At 29.9% G+C, this 19531-nt stretch overlaps 1 protein-coding gene across 1 annotated transcript in view; it reads left to right on the forward strand.

Annotated features, from left to right (window-relative positions):
* The window catches only part of LOC148311359 (carbonic anhydrase 7-like), a 76552-nt gene that overhangs the window by 54753 nt on the left and 2268 nt on the right, over positions 1-19531 (forward strand). Inside the window, exons 2-6 of the mRNA XM_088256790.1 lie at positions 8430-8477; positions 11903-12067; positions 16362-16500; positions 17651-17756; positions 18355-18582. Of these exons, the coding sequence (XP_088112916.1) occupies positions 8430-8477; positions 11903-12067; positions 16362-16500; positions 17651-17756; positions 18355-18582 (686 nt within the window). The remainder of the gene's footprint in view (positions 1-8429; positions 8478-11902; positions 12068-16361; positions 16501-17650; positions 17757-18354; positions 18583-19531) is intronic.

Here is a 19531-nt window from a genome sequence, read left to right on the forward strand (position 1 = left end):
TATATATATATATATATAATATATATATATATATATATATATATATATATATATATATATATATATATATATATATATAAATATATATATATATATATATATATATATATATATATATATATATATATATATATATATAATATATATATATATATATATATATATATATATATATATATATATATATATATATATATATATATATATATATATATATATAAATATATATATATATATATATATATATATATATATTTATATACATTTATATATATATATATATATATATATATATATATATATATATATATATATATATATATTTATATATATATATATATATATATATATATATATATATATATATATATATATATATATAGATATATATATATATATATATATATATATATATACAATATATATATATATATATAAATATATATATATATATATATATATCTATATATATATATATATATATATATATATATATATTATATATATATATATATATATTTATATGTAAATATACAATATATATTTATATAAATAATTTCAAAATGTCGATTTTTTCAAATATAGGTAGAATCATGGGTAAAAAAAGTTAATATTATAAACTGTTTAAAGTAACTACGTAAATCCTTCATATTTTATACTTAAAAGCTTCCTTGCATGCTGAGATATCTGTAATATCTTTACTGTCCTTAAAAATTGTGCTTAATAAATTTGATTTTCAAGGCTCTAAAATGCAATAACAAGTCGTTTGTTTTGGTTTCCACTATTGCGAAATAATGCTACATTTCAGTGCGATCTTTGTGTTGAAGAATTGTGTGCAAATCATTGAAATCGTTCAAATTTCTGCTTCCGTATGTAACTTTCTAAATAACAAAGACTGATAGTCCGACAGCCGAACTGTTGTTCGTCGATTGCGGGTTTTTCCATTAGTACTCAGAACCATAGACATAAATCTAAAAAACATGTACAGCGGGTCCTCCCTGTTTGGGTTTTGTACGTTTTTGAAAAATACCGCGAGAAACAAGTTTTACAAACCATTATCAATAAATTTTATTTAAATTGTACACTTCTGCCTGTTTATTGTATCAATAAGTAATTTTACAATTTAAAAGATTTCCTGAAACTAGCTTAAACTGGATAAAATAATAAAAATATACGATTTTGAGAATGATTGTCTGAGGCACATTATATTCTTCCACTGATTTTTAATCACTGAAAAATGTTGCCTTATTTAGACAAAATTCGTCAGTCTTTGATAGACCTTTTTATGTATTTTATTTATTTACAAACGGAATCATGTGATTTTGCATTAAGTATTTGTCTAATATAGAGTTTTTAGACCTTAAGAATCAATATAATACAATTCATTTTTAAAAAATAGTACAATTATACTCGTATAAATAAGTTACATTTGTGATTTTTTATCGAGAGTGGCAATATTTTCATTTGCAAAATATGTATATTTTATATAAATTTGTTAGGTTTGTATAAACATACCAGAGAAAACCCGTCTAGAGGGAGTATTTATATGTGACTTTAGCATAGCGATTGACAGATCAAGGATTCTAGCCTAGAACTGCAAGTAGATAGGAAGTACCTACTATTCTCCTTCGAATCCGGGCTTAGTATACAGCCATGAGTAATTATTTTATCCTTTGGGAACGTCCCTGCTCCAGCTGTATCACATAAACTAATAAAGTTTTTATAAAACTACTTCCGCGTACAAACAAAACCGTGAGTGCGAAAACCGTAAATATGTGACGTTACAAAATAAAACTCGAGTAGGTATCCGTCAAAGCGAAGTACATACTTAGCTTCATGTCAAAATTTGCATAACCGTTATGTCTACATCATAATATATGTATACAAATTATTGTGTATAAGTGAGAGTGGGCTAGCCGAAAAGTCTTTTGCACAAATCAAAACAAATTTTGACACAAATCATGGATCTCAAGTGTAAAAAGCTAGTTATTCAAAATTGGCAAACTATAATACCATATCATTAGTTCTGCTTACGAAATTTTATTGTATGTGTTGAACTACGACTTGAATCCATAAACGACTGGTGAATTTTAGAGAAAAAGGGGCAATTTGCATCAAAATGATTTGTAAAATATGTACTTATTTTTATTGAGTAAATCTGCTACGAATTTAAATAAAACGAATAATTTTATGACCTTTTAAATATTTTTTATATACATACATGGGGTCACTTGTTTTTATACATACTTTTTTGTCTTATTTTGTATATGTATCCTAAATGGGTTGTTAACTTTGTGGTATGGTAATATAACACTCTCCTTATCATTCATCTTTCATTTTGTATAATACCACTTTAAACAAAAACACCAATTCGAGACTACCGGTTTCGGAATAATAATTCCATCATCAGGTCATCAAAATGAAACTGTTACGGTCTGACATTAATTAATAATCCCTTACCGCACCCCAATGGTGCATAGGGCACTGCTTCATATAAACGCAGTGTTATCTCGATCGATTACACATGGAGGAAAGGTGATCAGCCCTCCACTTCAGGTACCAGTCCAGTGTAATATTGAATAAATATTAGAGTGAAAAAAATCACTTATATTTATTAAACCCCCCTGGGAATTGAACCCGGGACCTCCAGAACGGTAGGCGAGCATGCTGACCATTACACTATGGAGGCGGACTGACATTAATACAAAAATTAAATTTGATTTCCCATTGTGATTTGCCTTCTTTTTCTCTTTAAAAATTTTATTTTTGAATAATGTCAGAACGTATAAATTTCATTTTAATGACCTGATTATGGAATGATATTTTTCTTATGGGTTTTTTAGTTTTAATAAATAAGAAAAAATAAAAGTAATAAAATCTTTTGTAAAAAAAACTTTCTTCAAATGGGTAATATAAATTGTGTTTATTTGATTTGCCATTTTAAATAGAAAATATGAAATTATTTTAAATTTAAATTATTCTTTGTATGAATCTCGAATTATTAAGATTTCGAGTATAGATTACAATTTTTATACAAGCTAAATTATCTATATAGTAGAAAATAATCGTAAATCTCTTTAAGTTTAAGTAGTTGTTATCACTTCCTTTCTATTAACTTTTTCTTAGTTTTATTTTTATGATCTACAAGTAGTACATAATAGGCATTCGTAGGCACATTCATTTTTCTTCACGGGCACATTCAACGATTAATTATGGACAAACACGTTTCATGCATTAAAAAAGTAAAGCTTAAGATTGATATTTTCAGACATTATTAAAGAAAACAATTGTTTTTTACCACTTGAGTTTATTTTTCGACTAGTTTCGGAAGCTTAGCTTCCATCTTCAGGTCTAAATGTATATGATATTTTCAGTTTTTGAATGTTCTTATTTGCCTTGACTAGTCATATACCTTATCTAAATATAAAATCATATTATAAATGAAAAAATCTAAAATTTGTCAACGGGTATATAGACTACCAGCCGTAACCATACATGACTACCATCCGACCCATATTTTTAACTGCCGATACCATATTTTAAAAACCGTTCCATATATTGTAAGAATTCTATAATAAAGCCTCAGATGATAATTGATATCTGAAAAAAATATCCTCCGAAATTTTGCAGGTGCCATTACGAATAATAATTGTACTGAAATATAATTTTATTTGTTTTTTGCGAGATGAAGCTTCTTTGTTTACGTGACTAGGCGTAGAAGTTAAACGAGAACTTTAATCAAAACTATATGAATAATTAATTTAAATCATTGTTGGTTATTTCCAAATACGATAATCATGTTTTTTACAGCTTATCGGTGTTAGAATTATATAATATTATCAGTGCTATTGGAATTACCAAATGTTTTTTTTTAATTTATTATTATAGTATTTTTCATAGGTACGTTGAAATGTCCACGTTTATACGTTTGAGAATTTAACATGGTGAATTTATGAAATACAAGACTGTCTTAATTCAATTAAATAGTATGGTGCAAAATTGTTTTAATAAAAAATAACATATTGTAATTACGGTAGCTATTGGAATTCAAAAAGAAATGTATTTACTATATGTTGTACTTAAGTGTAAAACAAACTGTAAAACCCATAATAATTTCATCGAAGCGTATTTTTTTTTTAATTTGGTATTTACTCTGGGGAATAACACAATGATTTAAATATTAAAAAAAAAACATTTGTATAAGACCTCTTGTGAGTTTATCAGTGTAAACACGACTATTTTCGAGAACATCTTTAGTTTCCAAAATTAGTCATATTTACATATACTCGTTAATACACTCAAAAGTAATTTTATGTTTTATTTTCACATTTCAATGACGCGTAAAAACTATTATATAACGTAGAAAATTTAGTATCTTCTTAAGTCCTCAAAATACCTAAATCGTGCGGAGAGAAAAAGTGGCTTTTGTCACGTTATGTTTAAAAATAACCTCATCGAATAATTCAAAAGAAGATCACAAAAAATAGTTTATTTATTATTATTGTGTTTAAACAGTATTTCGTAAAGGTTTTTTTCTGAATGTCACATAAATCGTCAGCCTATTAGCAAATCGCGTAACTTAAAAGTGAAAAGTCAAATGAAAACTTTTTTTTTCATATTTTAACGATAAAAACATATTTACCCATCAAATATTAAAGTGTTTTTATTTGTGCAATATCATATATTTTAATGTGTTTAAATATGACATTGATAATAATTTTTTAATGGTCCAGACTTAGATGATGGTAGTAATGCTAATTTTTCTAAAAAATGGTAGCTATAAATGTAATAATTCGGTTTTCCTTGTTTGCACACGAATTATTATTTGTGGATGTAAGATTACTATAGGACAAGTACATTTTGTCACGTTTTGTTCATCGAATGAGTGAATAGAATTTTTATAGAAGACTTAAATCTATTAGCTTCTTGGCTTTGTATTTTCTGCATTACTTATAAATATGTGTACAGAATCAAATTGGTAATAAACAAGGTTTTTTTTTAATTGTCAGCAGTTTTGTTTTGTAAATTTGAACGGTATAGGTTAAGAATTAAACATACCTTCTCTTTGGTCATTTAAATATGGTTACAAATATAATTCTTAACAAAATTATACCTCTTAAAATTAAAACGTGTGTGTATGTGTATAAAGATGAAACAGTTTCGTTTTTTTTATTCATATTTTTTTAAGAATTTTGAAAAAATCTTCATACTTATTCAAAATACTTATAACTGAGTTGCATATTTCATCATTTTAAAATATGTATATATATAAATATATATATATATATATATATATATATATATATATATATATATATATATATATATATATATATATATATATATATATATATATATATATATATATATATATATATATATATATATATATATATATATATATATATATATATATATATATATATATATATATATATATATATATATATATATATATATATATATATATATATATATATATATATATATATATATATATATATATATATATATATATATATATATATTTATACATATATATATATATATATATATATATATATATATATATATATATATATATAAAATCTTCATACTTATTAAAAATACCTATAACTGAGTTGCATATTTCATCATTTAAAAATATATATATAAATATATATATATATATATATATATATATATATATATATATATATATATATATATATATATATATATATATATATATACATCCAATACCTTGTAAAATATGTTTTATTTCTCATTTATGTATAAGAACTATCTGTCCACTGATTTCAGACAGCTGTTTTAGATACAAACAATTACCAAAAATTCTCGTATTCTCGAGTAAAATACTTAAATTTTAAGTGCCCAAAAACCCAAAGCGAACTCAACATATTACGTTAAAAATAAAATTTTGTAAAACAATGAATGTGTTGACCAAATTGTAGAATATTGTATATGGTATATTTTTCACCTGTTAATAAGCAAGATTATGGAAGATGTATTTTTTTTAAATAAAAAATAAAAACCTATTGACACAAATGTGTTTTTTTTTAAATATCGAGTTTCATCATCCATTTATTACTATTTATCTACCTTTTTTCGTCTGTTGTAGATGCATAAAATGTTTCCGCCGTTGCATTTTTATTTAGTTAATATTACTTTCTTCGATATTACCGATTCGGCTCTGTACTTTGGTCACATGTTTCCCAGTAGTTTTGTTCTCGTGCATTGTTAAACTCACAGATTACAGTATGAATAGTTAAACTTGTTACGAAATAAACTATCTCTTGTCTTCAGGAAAAAAAACTAAACTCACCGATTGTTTAGGTATACACAAAAGTGTTTAGTTTTATAAAGTCATAATCATAGTAATAAACAAAACATTACGAAATTAAATGGCTAAATCTCCTAAATGTCACCTTGGCACGTGGAACTGCTTTGAGGTCTTAATCCATTTCCGAGTTTGCTATTATAAAATTATTGATTTTTCATCTCACAAAATTTTTTATTGCATCGGTTTTGACGATTCAAAGGTTGATTTGTAGTCATATTTTAGTAAAAATATATATATTACGATTGAAATATCCATAAGTACTATCTACCCTCTGATTGCAAACGGCTATATATGGTATCAAACGTTTTGATCAATATCACTAGTCCGTCTTTGGTCGGTTGGAAGATATTGCTTTTTAGCAATAAGCCCGCCAATGTACTTTTTATTTTCTGTACATGAAGTTTAAATAAATAAATAAATAAATGTAATCTAATCAAAAAAACTTTATTTAAATGTCCAGGATTCTAAAAGAAATCACACTTTAAAATTTGTTAGAAATTGATGTAAATGTAATACAAAGTTATTTACTATACATATGTGGTGTCACATATCCAATAATCTCTATTATGGTGTCAAAACGCTATTAAACATTTGTTTCAAAACTCGCATATCCCACTGTTTCTGTCTTTGCAAACAATCTTTGCCTCTTCCACATTCATGCACTTCCTCACACATACCCGCCAATTATTCCGACTTCTGGCCTGACCACTTTCAAGTATTTGAAATACTTGATCATGCCAAGAGTGCCTCGGTCTTTCTTTGCTTCTATTACCAACCGCATTCGCCTCATAGCTTTGTTTTATTATTCTTTTTTTGCTCGCTTGATTCATATGGCAGTGCTATAATATGACTATCTAAAAATGTTTAAAATAATTTGAAGTAATTTTAATAATGATATCTCTTGCATTTCTAGAGAATTTCCAAGTGGAATTTACAGTTGTTAACAGAATAATAATGTAGTATTATTTTAGTATGTAGTATTATATATTTATGACGTTCTTGAAAGGAGTGAGCGATATGATATGTGCTAAACACATGATGGTTTGATACCGGCAAGTTATAAGTTTTTTGATATTTTGATTATGAAATTAGCAGCATAATTGATAAGTAATAGAGTGTACTTTATACATACTATACCAGTCTTTAATAAATTAATTTACAACAAAACTGGTCATATGTGAAATTGCGTAAAATAAACTAACGTGTTATGCTGTAGAGTTTTAGAGGACTTCAATGAGATCTTAATGAACTTTGCTACAAAATTGTCACAGGATGTACATATACCTACGTATACTAGACTAAAAATGCGAAACATTTCAGCAAACATATATTTTTTTAAACACTAATTTATGGAAGTAAAGCATGTAGTTGTCAAAAGATCGATAAAAGTAGACTGAAAGCAGTCGAAATGCGATCTCTCAGAAGAATGTGCGGCAAAACGTTGCAAGAACTTCGAATGGTGGAACGAGGAAATAATTCAAGGCTGATATAAGCGCACTATCGATAAAATGAAGAAAGTATAAACACTGAGATGGTTTGGACATGTGGAACAAATGAGTGAGGAAAGAACGGTTAAAAAAAAATAGGTGAATGTAAGCGAAAATAGGAGTAAAATGACTTTCAAATACATGAATGTGGTCAGTCAACTATCAGAATGATAGAGAGGTATGCATGACGAGTTGTATGAATGTGGAAGAGACTAAGAATGTTTCCGAAGACAAAGTGGTGTGGCGTTCTATTCTCTCTGTCGAACCATGCGAGGAAGCGGCATGATGGTTATTTAGTTTTTGTTTTTTTTTTTAAATATCAAAATACATTTTATATTACCTCCCAATAAATTACCAAAAGCTTAAATTTTCCACAGATTGGTAATTTGTTCATGATCATGTGTAAAAATTCATATGAGATGTTTATGAAAAATGTCTATGACAGTTGTGTAAATGCTGATTGTCTATTGGATATGCTTTGTATTATTTTAATGATTTAACAGATTACAAAATCTGAGAGACATTTTGAAATTTTCAATTAAAGTACGAGGTATAGTGTATTATAAATAATTAATGTTGTATTTTGTTGTTGTTTTCAGGCAGAGGATGGGCTCTTCCACAGGACTTCGGATACGATGAAAAAAATGGTAAATATTTATGCAAACATTATTGATATCATTTATTATATCGGACCAGTCTGATGATGACCAGACCAGTCTGATGATGTCGGTAACGACGAAACCCGGTCGCTGGTCAAATAAAAATAAAGTGGAAAAGCTAAAAATATTGGTTTTAATCTAATAATATATAATTATATCGGACACTGGATTATTTACCCTACGAGAAATTCAAAAGGAATCAGCTTAATAGATACATCACAAATCCGTCCACTGAAGGCGTTACGCCATAAAGTATGGTCGATTGTTAAATCGACCATACTTTATGGCGTAACTTTTGGCGTAACTTATTGGCGTAACTTTATTTTGTACTTTTACCATTATTTTTACTTTATTTTGTACTGTTGAAGTCTACATAACCGACGTTCTGTAAATTTTGAGAGGTGTTTTAATTTTTTAAATATTATTTTCTTAATACTAATTTCATATTCTTGACTTTGTGCTACCTCTCTCATTTGTTCAGTTTAATTATCGCTTTCATTTATCAATTTATCCTTCAGTTCATTTTTTAGTACAAAAGCCCTATGGGTAATTAAAGGATTTTAGCACTTATCCCCTGTTTTCTACCTTCATCCAGTAAAAATATCCTTTAGTAAATTACCATCGTTCTAGACGCATGTGTCAAAAATCAATAAACAAACAGAATTTAACTTGGATTGGGTATAGGGGATGAGTTCCGGCCTAATATTTTTTGTATGGAAACTACATTAATAGAGCAAATATTAACTGGTTTTGTGAATACGGATATGAGACATTTTAAAGGCAAACAAATATAAAAATCCTTCCGCCTCTAACTTCTCAATGGTGCATAGGCCATCGCAATAAATGAATTTAACAAAAAATAATTCATATCAAGATTTTTAGTTTATCAGCCCTACGCTTCAAACCGCTGCAGCGCGCTGATGTAATATGAAATATAAATTTAATAGTCCTAGAATACTTAGAATTAAATAAATATCATCTTCATCATAGTGCCTTGTGGCCTGTTTTTAAAAGGGATTAGCCTCCTGCGATGTCGATTCCCTGTTGTCAATCCATCTCTTTTCTGCTCGGGAGTCGTCTACCTTGGGGATGGCCGTGCAGTACGATGTAGGGAAGTCTAGATGGTTCCATTCTCCTTATATGCGCATACCATTGTCTTCCCCAACTAACGACATCTTCGATCTTTTTCTTATCCTGGTGTTCTATATTTTTTGACATCTCATCAAAGATGAAGAAGAATATGGAAGTCTGGGCATTTACGGGGCTGACGACCGTCATAGGCTGGTTTAAGTGATCACTTTACACACGTGTAACATTCACCAATTCTACCCATTATTGACAACCACACTACTCAAATTCTTGGAAGTTCTGTATATATGAACCAATTTAGAAACCTTGTTCTTGAATCACTAGAACTTCACTAGAGACATCTATTGGTGAGATGTAAAGAAGCTTTTTATTAAGCAGAAACTCTTATATTAGTATGTGAGGTCCAAATCCTGGATTATAATCACACACATGAGAAACGCCAGAAAATACCATTTTCATTTTATTATTTAAGCTTATAATTTGACCAGACAATTTATTTACAACATTTTGAGTGTGTCCAAATACTTGTTCACAAAATCTGGATTATCTCCAATTACAGGAGATTATCTCCAATTACAGGTGTTCTTTATTCTATCTCGTAGACTCTTGCCAGATGTGCTCCTTAGAGTCTTCATTCCTGACAGTGTTAACGTGTTTTTGTTACTGCAGTGTCCGCTCTGCATACCATCCCATATGTCATGATGGGTCGCACACAAGTTTTATACATTTTAATTTTGCTGCCGATTTTCGTGACAGGGTTATCAAATAGATTTTTTTAGGCATCCTGAGATGACTGCAGCTTTGTTTGATACGTTTTGAAATATTTTACATACATATAAATGAATTTTTATTAAGTATGTAGGTAGGTACCTAACGACAAATAAATCACAGCAGAAACTGGTCATATGTTATAGGTAAAAAGGCAGCCTAAGTATGCGTATTACACTAATGATTTACATCCGTTCAAGAGCAATTTAAAGTATGTAAAGCTGTTGTTACACACAATAATAAAGAATTAATATAAACATGGAGTAGGTACATAAAATAAATTAGCATATTTTATCAGATTGTATGTACAGCGAAACAATGGTGTACGAACGGAACCGAGTGCCATAATACCTAATTGTATACTGATATAAAATATTCCACCTTATCAAAGTTTGCAGTTCTGATGTCTCAAAAGATTTATCATTCAAAAGCTACGTTATGAATGATACATCCTTCGTCCGATTTTTCATCAAAATGTCTAAACCAAGCTTTTTTATCTTTGATCTTAACATAGATGAAGAAAATATGGAAGTTTGGGTATTTACAGGGCTCATGACCTATCATAGGCTTGTTAAGCGATCACTTTACACACATTTAACATTCACCATAGATGGCTCCTAGCGTGTTACATTTCTGTAAGGTGTAACAATCCATGTGTGTAAATAATAAAAAGTTTTTATTTTAAAAACTTTGATATCCCAACAAAGATGAAGAAGAATATGGAAGTCTGGGTATTCACAGGGCTTACGACCTATCATAGACTGGTTAAGTGATCACTTTACACACATGCAACATTCGCCATTCTACCTATTATTGACAACCACACTACTCAAATTTTTGGAACTTCTAGATATATGATTAATCTCATGACACAGTACATAAGAGTTCACAACAGTCACCTATGGTTGGATTGAGAAAGCTTTTATTCAGCAGAGACCCTTTTATTTTGATGTATGCAAAATCCGAACCCCGGATTATTTTAATACGTTGAAAAACGCCTTAAAACAACAAATAACAATATGGAGATATTATTATTTACGCGGCTTATGGCTTGTTAAAAGCTTATGTGATCACTTTAAACACGTGTAACATTTACCATTGTACCCATGATTGACAACCACAATACTCAAACTAGGACACAAAATGCCGACCCTTTTCTAGTGGAACGTAAGGTCTATTGACGACAGTCAACAGTCCAACTTCTCCTGAAGATTTTTACGTGGTTTCCTCCTAGCAATGAGCAAATGTTAAGAAGTTCCTGATTGGCCCACACTAGATTATCCCTCCTTTTCCCAACACAGATTAAAATAAAACATTTATTTTAACTAAAGACGAAACAAAAAACCCATCTATAAACCTTGTTCATAATAAGTAAGGTAAATAATAATGGTAATGCAGCTCCCATTTAAAAAAACACACTACTCAAAGTTTTCTTCTTCTTCTTATTTTAATGGTTTTTCACCCATTTAGGGTGTTATAGCCAGTGTCGAGTTATTACTCAATGTTTTGGAACTCCTAGATATGGCATTTTATACAGAATGTTTTATTGTTTCAAGGACCTAGTCAGTGGTGGAAGCAGTATAACACGTGTGTCGGGAAGCATCAAAGTCCCATAAATATCAATCTGCTGACTGTGAAGGAACGGAAACTCCCTCCAATGGAACTCAGAGGATTTTCCGACAGATTGGATGGGGTGGTCGTCAGTAACAATGGTCATACAGGTACATATGAATTATTATTTAATTTTCTCTTGAGATGGCAATAATTTTTTGTCCGCCTCTATAGTATAGTGAAGTTTACTCTTTTTTGTTCAATATCACCTGGACTACTCACCTCATCTTCGTGTTATTAATGATGAAGATAACTTTGCTTCTTTACGATACAGTGACTTAAGGCCGAGATATCGGGCGTTCAAATCACAGAGTTCGGCCGCGCTGAGGGCTAAACGTCTATTCAAGTTTTTTTTTCTTCAGAATATATACATACTATAATTGTGGAGGTCCACATCAAAACGTTACGTTTCCATTATAAATGATTTTAAGTAATCAAGAATTGTAGCTTGTAAAATTGTTACGTTTTGGTGCGATTTGATGATTTCATATTGATTCAACTCGGGATTGGTCACGTTTTGTTGCAACTTTAATTAAGATTTCGATAGAATACAGTAAACAGAACAGATTTGCATTTGAAGGATTTTTTGTGCAATATTGGAAATATAACTTTTTGGTGAGGATCTCCACAAAATAGACTTTAAAAAAAATAGAGTAAATATTGAATAAATATTTTTATATGTTTTTTTAACTTCTTACCTTTCAATAACTCTTTTCTTTTCAAAAACATATATTTATTTCGAATATAAACGCGGGTCGGTGGTTGCCTATATATGGTATATATGGTGTATATATGGTTTAAGACAACTCTGAGCCGATACGATGCAGTGCCCTACACACCACTAGCTGTGGATAATGGCTAGAAGATGAAATCGCATTCAATTTCATGAAACAAACATTAAGTTTTGGAGAGATAAAACCGTCATCGATTTCTGTTCATCGATCGATTTCATCGCCATGCGAAATATTGTATTACAAGTAAAACTCGATTCATCAATCTGTGATTAGTAATACACAATTCATGATTACTTAATGGGTACATTATTCATGTAATAATTATTTATTATTCATAGTTACGCATAACTCGTTGTGAATCTGCAATAATGACCTACGACCGCGCTCAAATGTTCGCCCCCTGGCGGTCCATTTCATCAATAGTGAGTTTTACCAAGCCAAAGTTCAATGGAACCTCTTATAACGAACATAATTCTTTGCAGCATCTTACAAAAAAATACGTGAATAAAAATATGAATTTGTCACAAATAATCAATTATTTTTAACTAAAAAACTATCTAAAGAAATTTGTTTTTGCGAACGCTTCAAAATTTGGCAAAAATGTGTCACAGCATTATCATTGAATAAATTTGTAGTGCTAATAACCACTTTCTTATTAGGGCGATGCTTCTAAATGTACGATGTAACAGTTCCTCGTGCTTTCAGCATTTTTCTTATTGTGCTAGAAGATTTTTGCTCTGCTACTTCCTCCTCCTCCATAGCAAGCTTTTCTTTATAATTTCTTGCTGTGAAACACGATGTAACTCCATAAGCTCTTCGCTGGTCAGCTCTTGAACTATGATCTTTCACAAGCTCTTCAATATCGTTGTTATCTACATCGAGTCCCGGCTCACAAGTGAATGCCGTGAAAAAGGGACTCTGTAACTCGTTATGCGAAACATCGCTCGTTAAGGGAGCAGCTTTTTCAGATTTTTTTGCTCGTTATGTGAATTACTCGTTATAAGAGGTTCCACGGTATTATCAAAGGACGTTGCGAGATGTTTACCACGTTTTCGCGGCCGAATGATATTTGGGCTTCGGGATTCCGAGCGTGAGATTTCGGGCCTTCCAAGCAGGCCTTCTGTGACCTGAATACTTGCAATAATAATAATGATGTTACGAATGGAATAAGAAAGCGGACAATCGTTGATTTTGACGATGGCCGACATGAAATTGAATCTTTGGCACTGTTCGATACATACTTATTATACGGCTGTCCAAACTTAAAACACAGTAAGGGACATTTTTTTGTAGTACTTTTTTTTGCATTTTTGGACTAGTAGACTACTTAGTCCAAAAATGCAAATAAAACGTACGACAAAAAATGTCCCTTACTGTGTTTTGAGTTTGGACAGCCGTATATACCTAGTGACATTTGTTCAAATGTCGTATTCTTTTAAGGCCGAGATCTCAGGCGCTCTAATCACAACGCGTTCGGCCGCGCTGAGGGCTGAACATATATTCACGATTACATGTTTTTTTGGAGTACATATTGGTATTTGACTTTTTATTAGAATGTTGGGTCTTTAAGCCCAATAAACGATAAATCGTAACTTAATTTAGTCTAAACCTAGGTAACATTTAACGTAATAGAATTTTTTGCATCAAACACCATTTATGAGTTGAATTTTTTTTTTTCGAAATATATACATGATTTTGAAAAGAAAAGAGTTATCGAAAGGTTAGGAAAAAAATATATGTAAAAATATTTTTTTAATACGTATTCTAAAAAAAATCTTATTCCAATATACATACAAAAAATGTGCACAGAGACAAGTCTTGGTCTTGGCGCAGCCGGTCGTTTACTAAATTACATGTTTTGCGAGTACCTGCCCTCTTAAACCATTTATTTCTTTATAACTAGCTGAACCCTGTATTCCTGCGGTTCAGTCTGGTCAAATGGAAAAGAAAAAAAGAAATAGTACACATTTCTAATACATATAATTAATTTCACAATGCTTGTAAGTATACAACATTTTAACAACTGTCGAGAAACACGGTGTCCTCCATGATCAATGCTTAGTATTGCTGTTACGTTCAACAGATAGCGCTGCCATAGGGGTTAAAAAACAGTTTTTTCAATGTGTTTTATTATTATATTATATTAACAAATCGGTGCCTTAGCGAACAAATGTAGCATAACAAATCAGCCATGCAACTGAAAAAATGTAACAAAACAACTCATAAATTACTTAACCCAGATTCTTTTATCGGCTTTGAATAACCATTCAATGCCCAGAAATGCAGCCATCTCTGTTCAATATACATGTCGTGATTGCGCCTTTTATAGAAATGCAAATGCATCGAGTACCTACCTACCTTAAAGAAAAACTCATCGAAATTTAAAAGTTTTAAATTAAATAAAAGCATTGAATTGTGAAAAAAATAGGGCAGCTCTCATAAACACGATTACCCTGCATTTAATGGAGCTATGTGAAGATAACATTGGGCCAAGAATGATATGGACAATAATGATTCTAAGTATTATGGCAGGCACATCTTAAATGTATTTAGATGTGGTACATTTTACATGAGATATATATTTGTATTTAAACTTTAAGAAAAAATCCAATTCAACTAATGAACAATGAAATAAAAATACGATTATTTATCAAGTGTTTTATATAAATAATTTTAAAATGTTAAAAACCGACTGGTCAAATTAGAAGTACACCTAATGTGTATAATTTGGAAGAATTCTTACATATTATGTACATACATATTTATGCTCAAGTGGAACAAACTATTTATGTTACGAAAAGTTCTCAACAGATGGCAGCACAATCTGTCGGTTCCAACTAACATACGAATAGGATTATTACAATACTGAATGTATTAAAAAATTAATGCAATATAGATGTTCAATTAGGCGAGTGTTTTTGCCTAGAATTTTCACTCATGAATTGCATGAAATTATAGTAACTTTAAACATAAAGAGTAAATCCACTCACAAGTAGGCATAGGCTATGAAACTTATATGGTTGAAGCCTGAGTAGGGACATGATAAACGGTGTTGCATGAGCCATAGCAAGATTTCAGAGTCACTTGGACGTTAGGTAATTAAAAAAATAATAAAATTTGTTCAATAATGGCTGATTGCGAACGTTGCCCGGTGTATGAAGTAATGATATAATTCCGTCAGTAACAGGTTGGAAACCCTGGACTGCTCAGTTTTCTATATTTCCTTCACAAAATAATAGATACTTTACCACTGTTGAGACACCTTTAAATATATATTTTTTTTAAATTCAGGATCTTATTTAAATAATAATAATTATCAAATTAACAAATCCCAAATCATTCACGGCTAATAGAGACTTTGCATTAAGGGGAATGTGTTGCATTCTTCATCCAATCCAATCTCTTAATCCTCTATTGTATCTCAAGGAATCCTCTATTGTAGAAAGGACAGTAAAAGATGATCCAAAATCTTTTTGCCACCTTTACAACAGATTAGTTTATATACATCATCATCATTCAAGCACTGCCTTGCAATTTGTGTAAATTCCGCTTTAATATGCCACTTTGCATTAATAGTTTCAATATCACAATTACATAATTGCTTGGAATGAAGAACTACACTTTTCCCTTGACTTTTTGTATGTTCATTTGCAATATTCATTCTTTTTAGTCATGCTGAAGGTAGAAAACCACGAGCAACCAAGTATAGCAGGAGGTCCTCTCTTCTCAGATTATGTCTTCAGTCAAATGCATTTTCACTGGGGAGACAACGACAGTATTGGAAGTGAAGACAAAATAAATAGCAGAGCGTAAGTGTGATTATTTTGCATAATTTATAATGGAAGCACTAACTTTGTGATTTTTCATTTCATAATTAAAATGTAACTTTGTTTTAAAATCACTAAACATATTTTATTATAACTTAATTATAATGTCTACCGGTTTCGAAGCTAACCGCTTCTTTATCAAGACTAATTAATACTATTAATTGATTAATACTCAGTCTTGATAAAGAAACGGTTAGCTTCGAAACCGGTAAACATTATAATTAAGTTATAATAAAATATTTAGAGTGATTTAAAAAAAAAAACATTTTAAATATGTAATTATTTTATAATAAAAGTAGAATTTTAACTTCAGAATACTTGTGTATTTTTAAATATGTTTGTAAACAAGTTATAAATGATATAAGCATTGTATTCTTTAGATAAAACTTTAACGTTTACATTTTTTTTAATTGCTTCGTTTACTAAATTTAATGAAGTTGAGTGATCGGAGAAAGCTATTTGATCTGATTAACTTATACCAGATTTTAAACAATTTAGACTGTCTCTTGTTATTGCAATTGTCTGCCTTTGTAGTGTGATGGTCAGCATGCTCGGCTACCGTTCTGGAGGTCCCGGGTTCGATTCCCAGGGGGGGTCAAATAAATATAAGTAACTTTTCACTGTAATATTTATTCAATATTACCCTTGACTAGTACCTGTAGCGGAGGGCTGATCACCTTTCCTTTATGTGTTAACGATCAAGATAATACTGCGTTTATATGATGCAGTGCCCTATGCACCATCGGGGTGCGGATAATTGTTCTTGCAGGTGATAAATATTTATGCCCCAACCAGAAACACGAGAAAATGTCAAATATTTTATTTTAATAACAGCCGGACAGTGTCAGGATTCAATACTCCTATTCACCGAATGCAAAACCTCGGTAATGATTTGGTAGACCATACCGATATCTGGAATATGTCACTTCCTAACTATAAAGCAAGAATGATTACAGTATTTCAGGCTGAGGTATAATTCCTTGTCTGATATGTTCATCCTTGTTTAATATACTTAAAGAGATTATTATTTTATTTAACAATTATTACATGTCATATATTTATTATATACAAATTTGCTACGTTCATAAATAAATGAAAAAAAATGTTAATAATTTGACTCTTTCATTTGCAGTTTTCCCATGGAGCTCCACATGGTATTTTACAAATCGGAATATGGTGACGCCAAGAATGCGTTGGACCACAAAGATGGATTGTGTGTTCTGGCATTCTTTTTTGAAGTATGTAAAAATTTCCATAAGTTAATAAATTATCCCCTCAAAAATATTGGTGAACCTGCTCGTACCATATACTTTGAGGAATTTTCATTCGAGTGTTTAAAAACTCTTGAATTCTCAAGATTAAATAAATACTACAGCTCACATTTAAAGTTTGTTTTTGCACTTTTAAAATATTCACTATGAGATATTTTAATTTTACGTGTATGTGTTAAATTTACCATATACCTATGCAAAATATTACTACTTAAGCCCACATCGTATGTAAGTACACATTTGAACCTTTGTGAACGTTCATGCTTAGTAAAAATGTATTTCTTTTAATTTAACTCAATAATTTAATAATAATAAATACTGTGAAATATCAACATGAAGTCATTCAAATTCGTAATGTAATTTACTGGCCATTTTTGTTGAATAATCAAATGTTGTTCCATTGCTTTATGATATCCACATTCATGTTCAAATGTGCATTAAAAAAAAACAGCCAGGGTATGGTATTCCATACCCTGGTTATTATTATATCAGCTCATGACAACTTCGACAGTCCTTAGTTCAAGCTAACATTTTAAACACTTATTTCTTATTTGTTTCTTTTCAGTTGGACAGATTCAAGCACCCTGCTTATGACTTGGTTACAGCAGCCCTTACCAATGTTACGGAGCCGCATACATCAATGCCATTATCGTCATCTTTGAGTTTCTTTGAACTAATGCCATATGATTTGGACCACTATTTCACATACAATGGGTCGCTAACAACTCCTCCCTGTTCCGAAGTCGTTACGTGGATAGACTTTGAACAGCCTATCAGATTATCGCATGACCAAGTAAGTAAAAAAAGTTGTGAGGTCAATAGAATAACAACATTTTGAGTGTCTCCAAACACTTGTTCAAAAAATCTGGATTATTTTCAATTACAGGAGTTATTTTCATATTATTTTTTGACATCATAGGCTGGTTTATCACTTTACACACGTGTAACATTCACCAATTCTACCCAAGAACTTCGAGGAATTTGAGTAGTGTGGTTGTCTTGATTTTTCAGGAGAACGTTTTTAAAGTTTAAAAATATAATACAATGTATTAAAAAAGCTACTTATTGAACTTTTTACTGTGCAACAGATCTTTTAAGGTAAAACCTGAAGGTTTTTTCTCCATTTGAAAAATATTTAGTATATTGAAAAAAATAATCAAACAATACCTTTTCTTCAAAATGCAAAAACAGCACTATTTGCCCTGTAGCGGGTAAATATCAAGTTTAAATTATGCTTCTTTCGCTGGGATATAGTACATTTTCCGGGCATTCCGAACATGCACAACTGAAAATTGACGATTTTTGATTTATGACGTTCTTGAAAGGAGTGAGCGATATTTGTTTATTTATTTTTCTATTCATTATTCCAGCATGGTAAAACCTCAATTTAAAAGCTAAGGAGAGTGTTAATACTATTTGATAATTTAATTTTGAGAACATCGTTTTGAGTATGTCTAAATAATTGTTCGCAAATCTAGATTATCAAATTTTTTGATCTTTTAGATATATCTATCAATCTGACACAGCTATAGTAAAAAAATAATAGTGTGGTTGTCAATCATGGGTAGAATTAGTCTGTAATGTGATTACTTAACTAACTCAGGTGGTAAGCCCTGTAAATACCCAAACTTCCATATTCTTCTTCATCTATTTGAAATATCAAAAATGTTAATTTTGTGTAACCGGGAAAAAACAATTGTGCCTTTGCTTATATTCAATTTTATTCTATTGACATCTCATCA

Source organism: Brachycentrus maculatus, unplaced genomic scaffold, assembly GCF_059751285.1.
Source record: "Brachycentrus maculatus isolate JH-2025_06_01 unplaced genomic scaffold, ASM5975128v1 h1tg000066l, whole genome shotgun sequence".
In the NCBI taxonomy this organism is placed as follows: Eukaryota; Metazoa; Arthropoda; class Insecta; order Trichoptera; family Brachycentridae; genus Brachycentrus; species Brachycentrus maculatus.